The sequence below is a fragment of the Microtus pennsylvanicus genome, chromosome 4, assembly GCF_037038515.1.
Source record: "Microtus pennsylvanicus isolate mMicPen1 chromosome 4, mMicPen1.hap1, whole genome shotgun sequence".
In the NCBI taxonomy this organism is placed as follows: domain Eukaryota; kingdom Metazoa; phylum Chordata; class Mammalia; order Rodentia; family Cricetidae; genus Microtus; species Microtus pennsylvanicus.
The window spans coordinates 835616-857436 of NC_134582.1; the positions used below are offsets into that span (position 1 = coordinate 835616).

The window sequence follows — 21821 nt, forward strand, 5'->3', positions numbered from 1 at the left end:
GGAACTTACTTGATATAAGAACAAAAGAGAATATACTGCCAAGCACATACGGTCCCGTGTTTATTCATCTCTACTCCCATTTATGTCTTACCTACAAAGAAACTCTATGAGATGGGCTTGTTGAAAGGCATTTGCAGCATCCCTTGGAATAACTGCCAAGAGGTTGTCTAGAAGGCTGCAGATTGCAGACAGAAGAGATGGAGTAACAAACGTATACTGCTTGTGCAGGGGAGCAGAGAGCGAGGAGTCACAGGGTCGCACTGGTCTGGGTTCACACTGACCTGTTATTTAAAAAAAAAGTGTAAAAATTATTCAGTTTACCTGGTGGTTATTAATAAAATTTAACTCCTCATAACACAGGAAAGTTTGTAAAGATATAGAGGTGGATGACTGGTTAATTCTCATAACTACATGGTAAAGTTTAACCTTGAGGCTAGGGAGATTGCTTCTATTCCCAACCTCCAACCCCCGAGTGTACAGGTGCACACACAGAAGCACCCAACGTGCAAGAGCCAAGGTTAGAATAAAATCATTTTCTCTCCGCTGAGATTCTAGGTACCAAAATGTTCCCAACTTCCAAACACTTCACAGGATCCATTTAACACCTTTAGTCATTTAATATTTCATTTACATACATCACAGAAAAACCCCTTTCATTGTCCATTGTCTATCTGCTCATTGGCTCAGTCTTAAGTTTAAGAATGCTAATTGCAAAAGGTAACCTAGCATCATGACTTGAATGGTTGCCACAGTTTTCTTTGCCATTAAGTCTGAGGGTGAAAGTCTATGAAAGGAGAGACCAATATGTTTGTATCCCACATTAGTTTCTTGTTTTGTCAGTTTAAGTTTCCTTTTCTTTCTCTTTGTAGCATACAAAACATAAAATACGGTTATTAAGCCTAACTAAGCTAAGAAGTATATGCAAGAGAGTGACTACGTCTACTATAGAGTCCCTTTTACCTTGTACTTACCCTCATGTACTTCCTCCCTAACAAACCAGTCACACTGATAAACTTCCTGCCTAATTTTATTACAAATGAGGATATACATGTATTTTTTAATTTCCCTTTTATTATTTTATTGCTTGCAGGTACATGTTTGTTTCCTCTACGTCTATACTTGTGCACAGTATGCATGCCTGGTGTCTGCAGATGCCAGAGGAGGGTACCAGAACCCATGGAACTTGAGTTACAGATGACAGTGAACTGCTACTTGGGTGCTGGAAATCAAATCCAGGTCCTGTGGAAGGGCAACCAGAACTCTTAAAACACTGAGCTGACTGTCAAAAAAGTAGAGTTTTATAAATACTATATACTTTAAGTATATATTTTTAGTGGTTTTTGTGTGATGTATGTGTGAGAATGCCCAAGTATACATATGTGGAGGTCAAAAACAAAATTGGGTGTTTCGCTTTATATGTTTATATTTTCTCTCTTTCTCTGTCTGTCTCTCTCTCTCTCTGCCTCTCTCTCTCTCTCTCTGAACCTGAACTTCAACAATGTAACCAGACTGGCTGCTCCCTGAACTCCAGCTTACCTACCCGTTTCTGTCCCCGCACTGGCATGAAAAGCACATGTCGCCACAGCCAATATTCACAAGGGAGCGAGAGGACTGCACAGCAAGCACTTTGCCCACTGAACCATCTCCCTAACCCAGTGGATGCTTTTGTTACTTACCAATATTTGGGGAGGGAGGGACAACAATTTACTGTACACCAATTTTAAGATACCTCATTTTTAAAAAGCAGAATAGTTCATTACATGGATATTAATCTGAAGCCAGCCCCTGCTTATGGGAATCTAGGTATCTGATATATTTTCTGATTACAAACAATATTTCATTAAATAATCATGTACATATGTATTTTAATACTTTTAGAAATTCCTATTTGTAAGATAAATAAATTTATAGATTCATGAGATATTGCCAAGTTCCCTCCAAAAATGTTATACTAATTGCATTCCCTCTTAAAATTTATAGAAGTGTTGTTTTCCATAGCCTGGCCAAGAGGATCCACAGGCAATGCATTTTAATAGTTGGCAATTTAATTTAACAGCTAAGAAAGAGGGTCACAGTGTAGCATTAATTTGTACTTATCCAGTAATATGGATTCCTCATATTTTTTGTATGTGTCTACCTCGTGTTTTTGTTCATTTTTATATGGAGTTAGTTCTCTTCCTTCTGAAAAACTGAGAATATTTTACATGCTTACAACATAGCCATGCTACAAATAGTTATGTTGGCTGTGTCTCTTCACTTTATGGCAATTTCTGTCACAGAAGTTATCTTTTTAACTATTATTATTAAATGTAAAATGTGTCATTTTTTTACTGGCATTTGAAGAAGCAAAATTAGAAAGCTTTCTAGTACTTTTATAGGCAGTATTTGCAGAAACTCACTTTTCACTTTGAAACCCAGATAATTGTATATAAGAATGCTCTTGTGTCAAATGGCTAGCTAGTTTTCACCACTATTATCAAAGATCCATGGCTCATCCAAAGATCTGAGTCACCACTTTAATCTTCATGGATACATCCTCAGTTCTATTTGTCTTTCCACTGCTGGTAGTAAAAACAGATTCAATTACAGTTCTCCATATGTGATAACATCTCTGTAGCACTTTTTAGACCATTTTCCTGGCAACTTTTGTACACTCATTTTTGTTTTGTTTTAATTGTTAATAGAATCTTATTTACCACAAAGAAATGTGGTGGCATTTTGACTGGACAGTAATTTATATATTACCTTATAGAGAATTGACACTTGATAACTTTTTGGTGTCAAGTTATCCTATCTAATATAATAGATTTTTTTATATTTGTTCACATCTATTTTCATAGGTTTGGAGAATATTTTAAAGTTTTCTTCTATAAATGATGCAGCAGCTGGTGAGATGGCTCAGCAGGTATAGGCAGCTGCTGCGAAGCCTAAGAACCTAAATTCAATCCCTTAAATTCACAAGGTGGAAGGAGAGACCCTACTCCTACAAGCTGTCCTCTGACTTCCACATGCACAGTGTGGTACTCGTGTGTACCCCCCCCCACACATACACACACTCAATAATTAAGATACATAAAAATCTGAATATATTTTGTTACCGTGCAGCGCGCCCCCGTGTCTGCGCTCTGTCTGCTACAACCCAGTTCGCGGCTACAAACCCAGTTCGCGAGCTTCGGGCAAGGGGCTGGAGGTTGAGAATACAGACGCAGAGACAGACCGACACAGACCTTCAAACACTGGTACCAAAAGCCTTAAGAATGCCCCTTTATTGTGTTCAGGGGCATATAGAGATAGCTACGCCCCAGCCAAACCCACCAGAAACCACTCTCCTGCCATCAGGAACTCCTGAAGGTCTCGTGCTCAGAGCAGCTGTAGGCACTCAGATCAGGGGAAAACAAGTTGTTTACAAGAAATTCAGAATCTGGGGTCTCACTGCTCCCAACATTTTGTAATTTTTGATAGTCTGCTCCTGCATCTTTACCTCCTGTTACACTGTTACACTACAGGTGGCCTTGTCCACACTGTAGTCATTGTTCATAGTCTATAATATAAAGTCTATTAATTTCTGTGTACTTTTGTTATTTTAGTGATTTTTTTTGTATTTATCATTAACTGCTTAAATATTTGTAAGCATACAAGATAGATGTTCAATTAAGTATTTTCTATTATTAAGCCCTTTTATTTACTAACATAAATTACTGGAAACTAAGGTGGAACCCTGTTCATAAAATTATTGGAACAAATATTGTAATACAAATTCAATGAAGCAAACATTTTTCTAAGAATATTTTTGATGTTGGATTCCCGTCTGTATGCTTTGAATATCACTGGTTAACAAAGGAACTCCTTGGGGCCTATAGCAGAGCCATAGGGGAACAGAGCTAGGTGGGGAAAACTAACTAAATGCTGAGAGAAAGGAGGTGGAGTCAGAGAGAAGCCATGGAGCCTCTGCCAGAGACAGACATGCTGAAACTTTGCTGGTAGGCCAAAACCTGGCAGTAATGCACAGATTAATGGAGATGGGTTAAAGTAAGATGTAAGAGTTAGCCAGAAGTATGCTTAAGCTATTGGCCAAAGAGTATTGCAAATAATATAGTTTCTGTGTGATATTTTGGGGCTGAGCAGCCCAGGAACCAACAAGAGGCCTGCTGCAACATATTTTATATACATCAGTATTCACACTTAACTCCTTTTCAGAAAAGTATTATTTCATTCGGGTCAGAAATTTAATGCTACCAAATGAGGTCAATACATTCTCTAGAATTAAAAGATCAGTTGCAAACTTCAATGTAAATACAACTTAAATCAGAGATGATTGTGTCCCAAATACAAAGAATGAAAAACACTGGTATTTGTAAAAATAACATTGCAGGGGGCTGAGAATTTAGTTTGTGCCTAGTATGAAAATGGTCCTGGGTTTCACATCCAGCTTCAAGTAAAGTAAAAATATACTATACGTTGCTTATGTGAATTTCTAGAACATAAAGACCCAGAGATCTGTTTCAAGTGACAGTCTTACAGAATGTATCTCAACTACAGCCTCTTCACTCTAGTCACCCATCATTAAGCTTTTCCAAAAAGAGGGTAAAAAAAAATAGAATGAATATTGAGTATTTATTGACTCAAGTACTCAACACTGCTCAACTGGTAAGGAGCCATATGGCGATCAGAAGTTATTCTACACAATGAACGGTTTCTTTAAACGATTTATTTCTTCAAGTATGTAAATGTGGGGGTTCACCTGAGTGCAGGTGCCCTGTGGAAGCTGGAATTGCAGGTAGCAATAAGCAGCTCCACGTATGAGTTGGGAGCCTAACTTGGTCCCTTTGCAGACCAGTAAGTCACACTCTTGTCTGCTGAGCCACAACTCTAGCGGATCAGACTTTTCTACAGTCAAATTTTCCTTTGTTACGTCACCACCTTTGTTCTGTTAGCTTCTGTTTTGTTTTATTTTGTTTTTTGGATTTTCGAGGCAGGGTTTCTCTGTGGCTTTGGGGCCTATCCTGGAACTCAATTTGTAGAGCAGGCTGGCTTCGAACGCACAGAGATTCGCCTCTCTCTGTCTCTGGAGTGCTGTGGTTAACCTCCCACCTTACTTCTGATTATTCTAGATTATCCTAAATTGTCTGTGATTTGTTTAATTAGTAATTTGTTCTCCAAATATTTAGTTTAAAAATTGTCTGGACTTTTCCCTCTTTTCCTTTCTCCCTTCTCTATCCACATCTCTTTCTATCTCCTAAGAAAGTCGAATATCTTCCTAAAAGAAAATGATACCTTGAGTGGGCTCAGGCAATAAATCAATAGGTAAAGTACTTGCTAAGAACCATGGGACCTTGAGTTCAGATGCTCGTGACCTCTGAAAATGCTGTGTATGGCAGCAAACATCCGCACCCGCAGTGATGAGCGGTCAGAGGGAGGCAGATCACAGGCCCTGTAGTGAGCTTCAAACTAAGGAAGAAACTCTGTCTCAAAACACAGGAGGGAAGACTTGGGCACATAATCCCACCCACAGCCTGAGAGCAAAGGGCAATTGTTAGCTGCTGATAGAGACTTTTCTCTAAGAATGTAGCCACTGTTAAATTGACCATGCTCTAGTGGAAGAAAAAAATCCAAACATATTTGAAAAGCACACTTTGTCTTGAAAAGTTTCATGACACCGGGGAAGCAGAGGTAGACAGATAGATCTCTGAGTTCAAGGCCAGACTAGTCTATAAAGAAAGAACTTTAAGATAGTCTGGCTATACAATCAGATCTTGACTCAAAAATGGGGATAGAGAAGAGAGGGTAGGTCTGAGAAGAGCTGGGAGAATGGGAGTGGATATGTTCACAACATACAAAACTCAAAATTTTCCAAGAACCAATAAAGAAAATACAAGCAAAGGCCTTCTGGCACATGTGGGGCATTCAGAGAACACTCTGTGTGGATGATTCTCGGACGATGGAAAGAACTGTCTGGCTATCTCCAAAGAAAGAGAGGAAATTCTGCTGAATGTTCTTCAAAGGCAAAAATGAAAGATGCTCAAAAAACTTAACCCATGGAGCTCAAGTGGACATGGTACAAGGAAATGTACAGCAAGTATAGGACATCCAGGAGAACAGCACCTGTCCAGGTTAAGGGAGCTTTACAGGTTTCCCATGAAAAATTCATGAGGAAGTAAATGTAGGTCACACGGCTCACAGTTTCACCCTCAAATAATGATGTACTACAAGTTCCAAGTTCACATGTATTAAATTTTCTATTCCTAATAGATTCCTAATGTTAACCTTTGGCCTACACACACACACACACAATACCTGGAGTCACAAACTGGTCAAGTGCAGTCTCAGACGGAAGTGTTGACGGCAGTAGTAGCTGGGTCTCAGCACTGCCCACTGAGGCCGCCACCTGTGAAGCAGACAGGGTGCTTTACTCATTAGTACTGAAGCATGGAAAATAAAACAAACAGTAGATATGAAAAATATCCTTAGGGAAGCAAGTTTACAATGAATTTTACCAGTTACCATAACTACAGAACACTTTTAATCCTCAGTTATGGCTAGTTTTCTGATAAGGCATTTTCTATGACCCTTTTTAGCAACTGTTACAATGTCCATAAATCAGTAACACAAAAGAACCAAATTTGATTTGAAGCCCAATTAAAATTTTAGGTTTCTGATATAAATAATGTATGGTTCTTACTTGCCTAAATGTTTACACTTATTTATACTTCTTTACCTCAAATTTACTGTTTTTGAGATTCTTAATTCTTTGCTTTAGACTTGTTATGTAAATCAGTGTTTGGCCTCCATATACGATCCCTCGAAAATGGAGTAAACTGAACTAGAATCCTCTGTATGAACAAGAGCTTTTAACTGATGAGACATTTCTCTAGCTGTTATTTTCTTTTATTTATAATAGAATGGTTTGCTTTTGATGTTTCAAATTGTACACTTCAGTTTTAATAACATCTATAAAAATCAGTGTAAATGCTGGAGACAGATGACTCAGAATTTAAAAGCACTTGCTGTTCTTCCAGCAAACCTACGTCTAATCCCTAGTACCCACACCACCCACAACCATATATAACTCCATTCCCAGGAGACTTAATATCCTATTATAGCTTCTGCAGATACCAGGTACACGTGGTAAACAGATAAATAAACAAACACACCATACATATAAAATAAAGTTTAGGAAAACTTTGCAGATCTAGAATTAAAAAAAAAATACAGCGAAGTATTAAAACATTTTACTCTATCTTGCCTCATATCAGAAAAGAACTTAAAGAGCTTGGCAAAATGCTGACACTGTGTTTCAGAAAACAACACTTTTATAACATTAAGCCTAATAGAAATACTGTAGAAAGCAAACACAAATTCACCTAGAGGTCTATAGATGAGGCCGCAGCTCTCTAAAATTGAATGCACTCAGTCTACTGTGTTTGGAACTTCTTAGGTGAAAAATACCTCTCTTGGGAGGGAGGGAAGATAGCTCTTTTTCTTCCCATTTTTTTTCCTCTGTGAAAAGGCACAAGTCAGGGAACCCTGATTGCTCTTCGAGCTGATGAGGGAGGGGGATTTGATCAGGGGAGGGGTAGGGAAGTGGGAGACGGTGGCGGGGAGGAGGCAGAAATCCTTAATAAATAAATAAATTTTAAAAAAAAGAAAAAAAGAAAATAAAAAAAAAAGAAAGGCACAAAGGGTGATTCCTGGGAAGCCCCCATTTAGTGTATACATATGACATAGGGCATCCACAGAACTGATAAATAAGCATTACTTATGACATAGAGACCTCCAGGTCACATCTATATAATCCCTGTTTACTCCTAAGCATATTGTACCTTTGATTTACAGTGATAACATGAAAGCAAATACTAAGATTACTTTCATTTGTGGTTTCTGGTAGAATCTCAGTTGAGAATTGACAGTATAAACCCTTTCCAATAGGCGAAAATCCTCACACACACATCTGTAGAGGAAGGAAACTAGCTGTCTGTGTTTGAGAGATATGCTTCCTTTTCCAGACTTTTCACAACACAAGTGAACCCCTCAGCTGGACTGAGACTTCTGTCCACCCCCATGTGGAGGTGGTGGAAGACTTACTTAGAGTACACAGCATACTTAGTCATCCTTCCTTCTTCCTAGTATAATCCTCATTCTCACTCCTTCCCACTGTAAGCAGGAAACCTAAGTAGGAGGCATAGGCCTATCCTCTTCCAATAGTAATCGCACTTAATTCATCTATAATTTCCTTCGTTCATTAAAACTGCCCCAATGCAAAACTACAAGGCATGTCTAGTCAGTGGACGGCATGCATTCCAGAATAGTTATGAACGCAGGAACAAAACTGCCAATTTTCTTAAAATATTATTAGATTTTAAAAAAGAAAGAAAATGTTCCTGTAACTTGATTATACAGCTCTTAGGCATGAATTCCATAGATGACATCATGTCACAATGTCAAAAATCTGGATGCACCTAGCAGGCTTTTCTTGGACTTTTTCATCTTTTGTAATACACTCTGAGATCTTCAATTGATGAATTGGTGTTCCTAAATAAGACAAACTGAGTCTTCTTTGAGATGACGAAATATATGATTATCACCTTATCATTTGGCTAAAGTTACAGAAGCCAACAAAAGATATAGAAAACCAACATATTATATTATATTACTGTGGCCCATGATAACAATGCTTATGAAATACACCCCATTTCCCCATTTGTATTTTCCTTCTAGTTCTTGTACGAGCTGTAAATACTTGAGATTTATTGAAAACAAGGATATTATTTGTCTTTTTACTGAAGTCATAGAGATGCCAACAGAGATAGGTAGGCAGAAATATTTCTTCAAAGAAGCCTCTTGATTCATCCCTACATATACTACTCTGTGTATAGAACAAATCTTAATTCTCAAACAAGGGTCAGTAATATTTATCTGGTATCAGTTGTGATATAACAAGCCATTTCACTATGCAGAATAAAATGTCTTCACATCTTTATCTTTGTAAAGGCATATCTTAGTACATTCACACCCAAAAGCTGACTCAGCTTTGATTAAACTGTTTTTGGTAATCAAACTTCAGCCTTTAACATCAAATTCTGAATGTTTTAGTATATTACAATAGTCAGTCATTTTCCAACCTGAGCTTTATGATCTTATCCAATTTTAACTCTTTTGAGTACTGAACATAAAACATACCTCATTTTTCAGCCACTTACATATGTGTACAGAAGTGTTGGAAGGAAGGAAAATGGTTATTTCATATACAAATAATTATTGAATCACTCTTACAGTGTAACCTCACTGCATGTTGACTACAAAACACACCAAAGACATTTGGCTTTCGAAGGAGAGTATAACATTGTGGACAACAACAGAGCTGTTGCATCTGTATCTGAACAGCTTCTATTGGTTTGGGTACCAGGGTCTCACTCTATCCCTCATTTCTTCTTTTGTAACAAAGTGCCAACAAGAATTGTTCAGTATTTTTCTCTCTTCAAAGACAATTATTATTCATAAATTAAACTTTCCAAATATTTAAACTGAAAATCATTCTTATTTAAATTTGTGTTCCACATAAGAAAAAAAAATTAAAGAAAAGGAGTCACATTTTCAGTATCATCTATTCTGAGAAAAGATAAAACAAATTTAAAGCAATAGCAAAACAAATCATAGTCATAAAGTTATGTTGTATTTGGGGTTTACTGTGTATGAATGTCTCATTTTTAACTTTTTGTGGGAAAAGGGATGGTTCTGGGAGGAAAGGTATGCTACATCCATGACCCAGGTGGATGGAGACTACAATTGGGAACTGTTTACTAGAGCAGTGCCTCAATGAACCCACAACACTGCCTAGCTACCTGCACTGTAGGCAATATACAGGCCCCAACCCTTACAAAGCTTAAAAAAAGACTGAACTACTGCTGATTAGATATCATCGCTAAGTCCCTAACGTGGCCCTGACAACATAGAGTGGACAAGTCTTGTACTCAGGATCCAAATCAAAGAAGAGTCTCTGCTTGGAAAAGACAAAATGGAAAAGCCAACCAATAAACAGATCTTAACTTTTCTCACTTCTGGGAGATGAACAAATACAGACACAAACAGCCAAATAAGCTCAGTAGGATATATATTACCTCACCTTGTTTCCTTAATTCATAATTCCTACGTTCTAGAAAAAGGCTAGTCAAGTTTAGATATAAGAGAAAGCATCAGGTGTGCCATTGCACACAGTAATAATGACCAGCAAATAAATTCTTGAGATTTGTCTCTTTGGGACAAAGATACACATCACATTAGCATGGTAAGAAAAACAATTAGTACATTTATGGACGTTAGAATGAATCCAAAAATAGTAATTCCAATACGTCAGTTTGTAATCTACTGTCTACAAAAATGAAATAATAATAACAATAAAGTGAAAATGGCTCTGCAAACACCCTAATGAAAATACTAATCCTTTGAAAAAATGATTTACGTAGGACTATACATTTAAAATAATTTATAGTAGAGAAGGTATAAATATGTATTAGTAGGTAAAATGTAAGAGTTGGAAGATAGACTGCAAAATGACACCATCTAAGAAAGGCACAGTTATTGTGATCAGCAACTAACAGCAGCTATAGATGCTTGCCTGGGGTCAGTATGAGAGCGGGACCAACAGTCAGGGTGGATGAAGGTAGCACTTGGGGAGCCCCAACCTTCGCTACTCAATCAAATGCTACTGATAGATGTAGGAAGATGGAAGCCACTCACTGCCTTCAGTTATATGCCCACTAAGGACAGGCTTAGGAACAACAAAGCCAAGTAACCATGTGCCTGAATCCCTGAAACTGTTAACTTCAATATAGCTTTCATGCCTGAGATAGATTTTTCTTAAGCATCTAGTCACGGTGACTAATGGTTTATTAGCATAGCTATTTCATAGTCTTGTAAAAACTGGATCACTTGAGAAAACTTACTTTTAAGCATGTATTGATGGTGTTCTTCTGTGATTTTTCTGTGAATCAATTAATAAAACTCATTTTGGCATTTGATCATATCATTTCTCTTGCTGAACTAAAGGTACACACTATCTTTACATATAAGCTTGGAAAGTATGACATCTAGTGGGAACAGGGTAACTATGCTACATCTCCACAAAGAAGTCTAGTTTAGGACTAAATACAAGCTCTCTCTTTTGAATCTAATAAAAACAGGGGAAAAGGAAAGGGGACAATATAGGAGGTAAGTTTTATCAATGTCTATATAGTTAGGTTATCACATATACAAATATTATTTATTTAAACTTCTTAAATAAAAGATACCAAATCTTTGCTTCTCTAATAGATTCTACAACACAATTATTATCAACAAGTACTTGAAAATTGATGTTTTTTAATTAAGAAGACATGCTTTTTGTATGCTTGGATAAAATTAAAGACCAGCGTCTGTTATTAGGAAGAAAGCCACATATGCAAGAATGAAGATATCCAAGAACACACAAATTTTACATATTTTAGATACTGAAGAAAAGTTTCTCATATAAGTATTTAGAGATGTGTTTGAATTATCAGTACTACATTGAAATCATCTTAACAGATTAGATTTCTCATTCTGCCTTGCCCTTTATTAAAAACTCAGGAAAACTAATGAATTTTTAATTATATAGAATATGTTTCATCTATTATTAATGAAAACATTTTGGACACCATTCTCTCTTGATTCTATCAGAAAAGGTAGGAAAGAGGAATTGATGACTCTCAACTGAAAGAAGCTAGGCGATCCCTAGTTGAAATTCCAACCCTGTCTCTTACAGTACAATTTATAACAGTTACTTAACTTCAGAATAATACACTTAGGTGGGAAAGCACAAGGGTGTCTACCACACATGCTAGTTGAACACATAACAAACTATTAAAGTAAATGCAGAGCAGGAATCTTCTCAGAATACACGTTTTAAGAGCCACAGTGGTTATATTCATAACTTTAAGCTTATATATAATATTTTATCACTACTATCCAAATTCAAACTTATTCAAAGACTCAAAATGAAACATTTCTGTGTCCTCTCAATTACCATTGTTTCTGAGGTGGAAAGAGAGCTTGGCTCATGATCCTGAATGGATGTCCCTGAGGGAGCCCTCCAAAACTTGAATGAGTCATCTAAACCTGTGATGACAGAGAACAGTTAACATGACATTTCCCAGGTTCGCCAGCAACTAACAGAATACATACTTCTTAAGGAAAGTAAAGAAAAAAAACTAAAGAATGATGATTTTAACTTGTTGTAAGTTCTTGTTGCAATTCTTCCACAGACCCTGTCCTAGGAATTCTAACACCACACAGCAGAGTAAAACCATGAATGTACATTTCTAACAAACACCTAAAATACATCAATACAGATTAGCTCAAGAGCCATGTTAGGAGTAATGGTGATTCATAAAATAAAAATAAATGAGTAAGTTACTTTTCTTTCTTTTTTTATAAGTTTTTTTAAAAGATTTATTTATTTATTATATACACAATATTCTGCCTGCATGTATCCCTGTGGGCCAGAAAAGAACACCTGATCTCATTACAGATGGTTGTGAGCCATCATGTGATTGCTGGGAATTGAACTCAGGACCTCTGGAAGAGCAGCCAGTGCTTTTATCCTCTGAGCCATCTCACCAGCCTTGTAAGTTACCTTTCTAATAATGATAGTCATTTATAAAGTTCAAGTGCTTCATTAAATGATACTTTCACTTCCTCTAAGAAAGGAATAGAAATATAAATTTATAATTTAAGTAATAAAATATTAATTATAAAAATCAATGGAATTTCATAATTTCAGTTATATATAACATAAATACATTTGCATATAGACATAAACAAATATATGTCTAAGTACATCACATATATACTCATTAGACAATGAATAAATGCATATATTTGGTGGCTTTTGTATTTTTATTGAAAATTATAAAAGGAGACTGTAATTTCATTCCCAGGCTGCCCAGACCAAAATAATCACACAGAAGCTATATTAATTACAACACTGTTTGGCCAATAGCTTAGGTTTCTTATTAAGTAACTCTTACATCTTAAATAACCATTTCTATTTATCTATAGCCACAAGACTGTGGACTACCAGTAAGGTTCTAGTGTGTTCTTTTCCTTCAGCAGCTACATGGTGTCTCCCTGACTCTACCTACTCTCTCTATATCTCTTTCCATTTTGGCTCTATTCTGCCCCGCCATAGGTCAAAGCAGCTTTATTCAATAATCAATAAAAGCAACACATATAAAGAAGGACATTCCACATCAGAAACTTTTCGGTGTTAATATTCTAAAACATTAATTTCAAAACAAAAGCAACTTATGTTAAAAGAATATTCACTTTTATGAGATCTAATTAGTATTTATGTATTATATAATACTTGGAAAGTCCAAAAACATCTATCAAGAGAAGTAAAACTGCTTTAGCAAAAATCCTGATAAATTTATGACATACCAAAAATAGATTTCTTTTAAAGACCTTTACCAAACCAGTTACAAGATTTAGTTAGAAAAGATCTTATTCTTAAGAAAGATTGGAGGAAAAAAAAAAAACTGTAGAGTTCCAAGAAATGTTCCAAAAAAGTTTGAGATTTTACTAGAGAAAAAAAGCTATAAAAGTTTACTGAGAGGCATAAAATAACTTTAAAAACATTAATAAGATGTCAAACATGGCTGCCATGAAGAATTTATAACACAGAATAATGTTTGGGCAATGTTTAGAGAAACAGAGACTAAAACTGCACATAAAACACATAAGATAAACATCACACAGTGGAAAATGGTAAGAGATAAGACATAAGGATAGTCTCTGGATTGCAGGACTGGAGAAAATTTTTTCCTGTGCACTTTTTATTTTCCAAATGTTCTTTAATGAACACGTGTGTTTTAATGTCATTTTTTGCATGTGTAAGAGGTGTGCATGTCTTGTGTGTCCTTGAGTGAGGAGGTCAGAGGTTGATGCCACACGTCTTCTACAATTGCCTTCTCACTTTACATATTAAGGTAGGTCTCTTACATGAACACAGAGTTTGTCAGTCTGACCGTTCTAGCTAGTCAGCTTGTTCAAGGGATTCCAGACCACAGTGCATACTTGCACGTCTTTTGGTGTTGAGGATCCAAATCCCAGTCCTCTCACTTGTGTTTTTTTTTAAAAACACTTCATCATCTACCTGGCTCCTCAACCTCATTTAAAAGAAGTTACACTTTGTAAGAACAAATAATAATAATAAAGGTATTTTACTTACCATTTAAATCACTGCATTCCGAAGTTTCAGTAAAAGCAGGAAAACTTAAATCAAACGTATATCTTCCTACATAAAAATGTTTCACCATCTGAATCAAATGTTCATAGAAATGGCAATGATATAACAGGGCCTGAAGGGCAGGTTTTCCTATGAGTGACAGGCCAGAATCCTCATCATGGACACAGGGGCCCTGTAGGGAAGACAGAGAAAAGGCACTGATTTAAGAAACCATTTCTTCAAAAAGATCTACTGCATCTCAGTAAGGCAAAGGTGTCCCAGACCTTACCAAAGTACTTCTGGTGGCTGCTTAGACTAGAATGGAAAGTATTTCACTTTACTGGCCCCTGGTAAAAGGTTGAATAACTCTATCTCCTATAGGGTCAATTCATTAAAATGCTGATTATTCTCAACTAAGCAATTACACACTTGAGCACAAACACAATAGTATCTTTAAACCTACACACAATAGTAAAACAATTATTATAAATACCTGAAATAATGTGGTCTAGATAATGGTATTTAAAAAATGTTCTACTTAATGAATCATCAAAAATAGACAACATAAATATTGACATCTATAAGAAGCAGGTAAAACAGAACAAGAGAATGGCCATGCTTACGCATCAAGGCCAGTGACAAACAATGTGGTTCCTTATTTATTATAAATTATTCTGTCAATGAAATCAAGGGCCTATCCATGCTAGGCAAGTAACTATCACTACTACCCCTATGTGGTCCTTTAAGGCATGACTTTACTAAATTACCCTTGGTGAGATATTTGTCAAAAATATTGAATCTTAACTGTCACCACTACAAGGAGTTTTCAGCAGTTATAGTAGGCTTAAATGTACACAACATAATAAAGACAAGAGACATGCAGCAATTACATCAAAAGGCAATTCCTTTGTCACTCAGAGCAAAAATTATCAACTTAGATGAAAACTGTGGTTTTGTTAAGGCAGGCTAGCGAGTGTGGCTCAGCAATAAAGCACGTACCTGCCATACAGGAAGCCCTGCATTTGGGACTAAAAGCAAACGAACACAAACCTAACAACTCTCAAGGGTTAACTCTAACTTCACTCTGGCTATGTAACAAAACTGAATCAATAAAACAAAAACCCTAAAATAACATAAAATTATTGTTCAATATTTCCTAGTGATGATTAATTTTACCTTGCAATAATCATGTAAAATTATTTAATTCATTTTATGAATTATGTCTATGTAATTGCCTCCTCTATCACAGAGTCCTAAATTCATAAATATTTACTGAAAACAGATAAACAAACATAAATTGTAATGGAAACAACTATTCAGCACTCTTCACAATTAGATCAGCTTAGTCTTTACCCCATCAAAGGCCTTTTGGAAGGAAAATGGCAATGGCATTAGAAATGGGATGTCACAAAACCGCCATCTTCCAAGGTCCTACTTTTCTATCTTTAAAAGTAGTAGTAAAGTGAGAAGTAATAAGTACACTCTACAACAATTCTAGCAATTATTCTCTGAATTATAAAATTATAAAGATAATCTAACCAAATTATACTTTTATTTAACAATTTTTTAAAACTTGTTCTTTTTTCAAGACAGGGTTTTGCTGTAGCTTTCGTTCTTTTTCTAGTCTTTCTAAGATAAACTAGAGTTATAAAACACAGATAACAAAAGATATCATAGTAAAGGCATAACAATCCAAACTAGTTTATTCACAAAAAAAATAGTATCTCAGAAAGCAGTATAAATCTAGTTATGACACAGGGGTCTGGGAAGACCAACCCAAGAGGCTCATTATGGGAATCATTTCTGAAAACATACAACATAATAGTGCCAATCAGTTTTCAACACTGACTATACAGAAATCAAGTTCAAAGAAGAAAAATTATGTGTTGGTTCAAGGTTTTTAAGGCCTCATCTTTAGGTGGCTAGCTCAATGAGTTTAAGTCTGTCACTAAGCAGAAACATCATAAAAGGGCATGGCACCATGACCACCAGATGAGCGCTGACCATCTCCTGGTAGCCAGGAATCAAAAAACAAGAAAAGTCATGTGTACCATGGACAATATCACCCCTAAAGGCACATCCCTCAGAGACTTCCTACAGTGCAGCCTCAGTTCTCAAGTACCACCAGCGTTCCATAGTGCACCCTGTTAGTACACAGCCCTTGGGGACATTCAAGTACTACCAGTGTTCCATAGTGCTCCCTGTTAATACACAGCCCTGGGGACATTCAAGTACCACCAGCGTTCCATAGTGCACCCTGTTAGTACACAGCCCTTGGGGACATTCAAGTACTACCAGTGTTCCATAGTGCTCCCTGTTAATACACAGCCCTTGGGGACATTCAAATTCTACCAGTGTTTCATAGTGCTCCCTGTTAGTACACAGCCCTTGGGGACATTCAAGTACTACCAGTGTTCCATAGTGCACCCTGTTAGTACACAGCCCTTGGGGACATTCAAGTACTACCAGTGTTCCATAGTGCTCCCTGTTAATACACAGCCCTGGGGACATTCAAGTACCGCCAGTGTTCCATAGTGCACCCTGTTAGTACACAGCCCTTGGGGACATTCAAATTCTACCAGTGTTTCATAGTGCTCCATGTTAGTACACAGCCCTTGGGGACATTCAAGTACTACCAGTGTTCCATAGTGCACCTTGTTAGTACACAGCCCTTGGGAACATTCAAGTTAAAAAAAAAACAAAAACAAAAACAACAACAACACAGAAAAAAGGAAAGTCATTTTGAAAAATATATACAAAACATAAAGAGATTGTATAGAAGAGGCAATCCTTCAAGTAAAGAGCTTAATGCATATTCAATGAAAAAACTTAAGATAAAATTTTATTTTTTTATTTTTTAGAAAACCATGAATAGTAAAAGGTCAGAGATAAAAAAGAAAAGAAAGTGTCAACAGCCCTGCGTGCTAGAAAACTATAGGGTAAAGTCTTGGGAAGAATGGTTTTTCAACTCAGTACAGAGTAAATAGCCAAACTAACAATCCAGAAAATATTTAAAGAAAGTTTTAAATATGCTAGAATTCACAAAGTAGATAAGAATATGAAAATTTAGGGATGGTTCCTAGGAAAGGTGGTCCAAATGAAAGAGGAAAGAAGATTAAGAGTAGAAAAATTTGAGTTGTGATATAGACTTATGATGCAGGAAAAACAAACAGTATTTCCAAAGAGAAAAGATATGTCACATAAATCCATTTTTAAATTCTGTGCATTCTTATACACATAAATAAGCAACTGAGAACTAGGTAAGTCAGCCATAAAAGGGTGGATAAGGAATTTTAACCATAAATTACTTAGTATGAATTATGTAATTTCCATTGTTCAGAATCAATCGGTGGACAAAGTCAGGTATGAATATAAATATCATCAAACCTCACAAAGCAAAGATTTAAATAAAAACTGGCGAAGGTGGCCTCAGAAGTAAGGGAGAGGAGAAAGAACACTAATATAACACCTAAGGCATAGCTTGTCTGTCTTCTAAATGGGGCCCTGCAGGGTAAAAGGCAAAAGTGTCAGCAAGAGCAAGAAGAGTTAACACTGTCTTTGTGACAGGAAGTCAGTCACAAAGGAACTAAATACATAGGCAGGTGTCAGAGTAATAAACACAATACTGGAAATATATTATTTGGAAATATATGGTGGGCTCCTGAAGAAGTAAATTCAGAGACTGACATCTCTGTGAATGGAAACAGGTAGTGAATATCATTAATACTCTATTGCTTTCTATAACTACAGATATTTGTTACTCAAAACAACCATCACTTCTAAAAACGTAAACAATTACTGTATTAAAAACATTTTAAAGGATGCCTTTTTATTTATGTGTCTCTGTGTGTTTCTGTACGCACTCATGTCATGATTGTAAGGGTACCCACGGAGGCCAGAACAGGGTATATTGGATCCCCTGGAACAAGAGATCTACAGAGTTGTGAGCTGCCTGATACTGGCACTGGGAATCAAACTCAGGTCCTCTGAAAGAGCAGTAAGTACTTTAAACTGCTGAGCCATCTCTCTAGACCCTCAAAACCACTTTTAAGTTTTCAAATAAATGTCAAAAGAATGGAAAATCATGTGTATTAGACACCATTATTTATTTTCAGTTGACTGACTTTAACTAAGCCATTTGGTAACTCCCTATTCTCCAATGGCAAAGCTTCTTACTGGTGAAGGTGCCATGCCCAGCATATGCACTAAAGAAGGCCTGGCTTAGGCTTTCCACTGAAGATAAATGGTCCAAGGGCCAGGATAAAAGAGATTTATACTGGTTTCGCTCCACAGATTCAAATGTCATCAATGTCTTTTGGCACTATGAGGAAATTTACATAGCCTAATGGCTCTATCTCAAGATGTCTGTGTCCATAATCACCCTTGTCCCCAGAAGGTCAACTGAACATTGGACCTCACCGATCACCTGCTGAATTTCTGGGAGAGCTCAGAATGGCAGTGCATGAAAAAAAAATTAACTCTTAAGTTATCAAGTGTATTATAAACATAATTGCAAAGAAAAATGCACAATAGTTATCTTAGAACTATCCAGTTAACTTGAAAACGGAGTTCTGAAGGAAATACACTACAATATCAACTGTAAAACACATATTTTACTCATATAGTCACAGTGTAAACAGACTTCTTACATATGACAGAAATAAAACTATGCAAAAAATTACATGTAAGGACTTTAAAATTAAATTACTTTGGTAACACATAAAAAGTACTATAATATAATCCAAAAAAGACTATAAAAATGATCCTAAATATATTAGAAATCCATAAAGGCACATAAATTATAAACTTATTAGGAATTAGGAAGACTTCAACAAGAAATATTTTGTGGAATATTGAAGGTGCTTCATGATGTATACAGAAAAATGTGAAAAATATGTATATTAATTAGAGCAAATATGAAACATTTATATATGAATAATTTATAATTCATATGGGACAGTGTGCTTCTGTTTATCAAAAACACATACACAAATAGTATATAAGATACTAGTCTTGAGCTGCTCTCTTTAGAACTCTGAAACCTGGACAATAAAAAAAAAATATTTTTAGAACTATTTTAGGAGATGGTGAGATGACTCCGAGGGTAAAAGCACTTGATGTACAAGCCTGATGACCCGAGTTCCATCCCTAGACCCCATAAAAGAGGAAGAAGAAAATAGACTTCACAAAGCTGTCTTCTCACCTCTCAACCCACACTATTATGCACACACATAGACACTCACACACACACACACACACACACACACACGGCTAAAGATGACTTATAGCACCAGCACCACAAACTGGGCTTTGCAAAGACTGAAGAAGTAAACAGCCCAGGAGATTAATCCCAGCTGGATCACGCATCAAGCTACAAACTGAAACCTGCCTTTCAGAAGCTCAGCTTTATTCAATAACAATTAGCATATTCTGATGGAAATTTAAAAATAAACAGATTTATAGAAGATCCTGTGAAGTACTATGCAACATTATTATAATCATACAATCCTAAGATGAGGATGAAGATTAATTGATAAAAAACACATGACTACAATGAGAGTACTTCATATTCTCCAAATTATCTATTTATGTGTTAACTATTTAATGACTTGGCACTCACTATTTTTAAAAAAACCTAATATATAAGAAAAGAGATAAATCTAACTGTACACTAACAAAAGAAAAGGAAAAAATTTAATATGACAGCATTTATAAATACAACCAATCTTACTTATTATTAAATTATAGAACCAATTTAGTGGTGTGGATAAAAAAGAGACTATCTGTACTTGGAAAATATATACTACTGACTAAACATGGGGCTTCATCAAGCTATTTCAATGCTTTGTGCTAAACCTTCTATACAGTGAGAAAAATAGTTCACAGAGCCAACAATTACGCCAGTTAATATACTGGAAGCTTCTAGAAAAGTATCTAGTATATGTAATGCTAAGCATACTAATTCAAAAAGTACAAGCCACTGCAGAAAAGAGATTTATTTTTTCTTACAATTTTATTATTATATTTTTTAAATATTTTTTCAGGCTGGTAGTGGCACATGCCTTTAATCCCAGCTCTGGGAAGCAGAGGAAAGCAGATCTCTATCGAGTTTGAGGTCAGCCTGTTCTACATCATGAGTTCCAAGCTAGTCAAGGCTACATGGTGATGCCTTGACTCAAAATAGACAGATGACAGACAGACAGATAATGGATGGACAGACGGAAGGATGGATGAGTGACAGATCTAAATAAAATGTTTTACTGAAGGTTGGAGAAATGGTTTCGTGATTAAGAGCACTTTTCACTCTTAAACTGCAGGGTTTGATTCACTACACCTACATGGTAACTCATAATCATCTGTAACTCCAGTTCCAAGGGATTAGTCACCCTCTTCTTACTTCTGTGGGCACCAGGCATGCATGTCGTTCAGACTCATACTTGAAGAGAAAACAGTCACACACATAAAATATGCAAACCTAGTGTGTATGGTGGAAGCTGTACATACGCCACAGCATATGTGTAGAGGTCAAAGGATGGCGCTACTGAGTCAGTTCTCTCCTTTCCCCATTGTTGTGCCATTTCTCTAGCTCAGGAGAATGTTCAAACGTGAAAAAGAATCAGACAATTTCTACCATCTAACTAAAAAGTACTTGCTGCCATACACACAATTTTTTGAGTAATAAAGCTTAGCCATTCCTTGGTATCAACAATAGACTAGTTCTTAGACTCTCACGAATACCAAAGCCTGTAGACAGACAAATCCCTTATAAAAACAGGGTGGAATTTGTACATTGTCTATGCATATCTTGTGTGTAACTTAAAAGTTCTCTAAGTCACAATGCCTGAATGCTGTTGTATGTGGTTGTCATGCAATACTGTTAAGGAGAATGATAAGAGAAAAAGGCTACAATTGTTCAGTACAATTACTTCTTGTTGAGAATTTTTAACTCTTGGCTGCTTAAATTCACAAACACGAAACCCACAAACATAAATGAATAGCTGCACACATATCTTGAAAATTTAAAACTAATTAATATAAAATATTTGCTAGACTAATAACTGTTTATACCCACCTGCCAAGTATAATCCTTTATAACTTCTGAAGGCATTGGGATTACAAGAAGATTCTGAAGAATAAAAGCAGCCTGAAAATTAAAAACACAAAATGTCAATACTGCCATCTTGTTGTCATCTTTGAAATAACCAACTGCTGTAACTAAATAACAGAGATTGCAGTTAGTCCGTTATACACGCTAAGAGGGCTTCACGAGATCTCATACACCAGAGTTCTTGTTAGCTGATGACTGAACTAGGTAATGAGCATATAGTATATAGTATATATATTATACTATATATAGTATAATAATGGTAGTATAATATATATATGTCATTAGAAATATATTTTTTACTATTTCAAAATATAGTTTCATACAGAAAAATGATTAGTATAAACCATTCTAGAATCATTTAAAAAACACAGTATCTTTACATCCCTTCCTAGGGTTACACACAGAGGGCAAACACTGCCTTCTCCCTCCTCAATTGTCTCCTCTCTCATACAAACTATTCTTGAAGCACAAAGG

The 21821-nt window shown here is 36.0% G+C and overlaps 1 protein-coding gene across 2 annotated transcripts in view; it reads right to left on the reverse strand.

Annotated features, from left to right (window-relative positions):
- Positions 1 to 21821, reverse strand: part of Rttn (rotatin) — a 136029-nt gene that overhangs the window by 33277 nt on the left and 80931 nt on the right. For both annotated transcript variants that reach the window (XM_075968106.1, XM_075968107.1), the window contains 5 exons: positions 21312 to 21383; positions 14243 to 14432; positions 12038 to 12129; positions 6295 to 6385; positions 92 to 281 (listed from right to left, as the gene is read on the reverse strand). In XM_075968106.1, coding sequence (XP_075824221.1) covers positions 92 to 281; positions 6295 to 6385; positions 12038 to 12129; positions 14243 to 14432; positions 21312 to 21383 — 635 coding nt within the window. The remainder of the gene's footprint in view (positions 1 to 91; positions 282 to 6294; positions 6386 to 12037; positions 12130 to 14242; positions 14433 to 21311; positions 21384 to 21821) is intronic.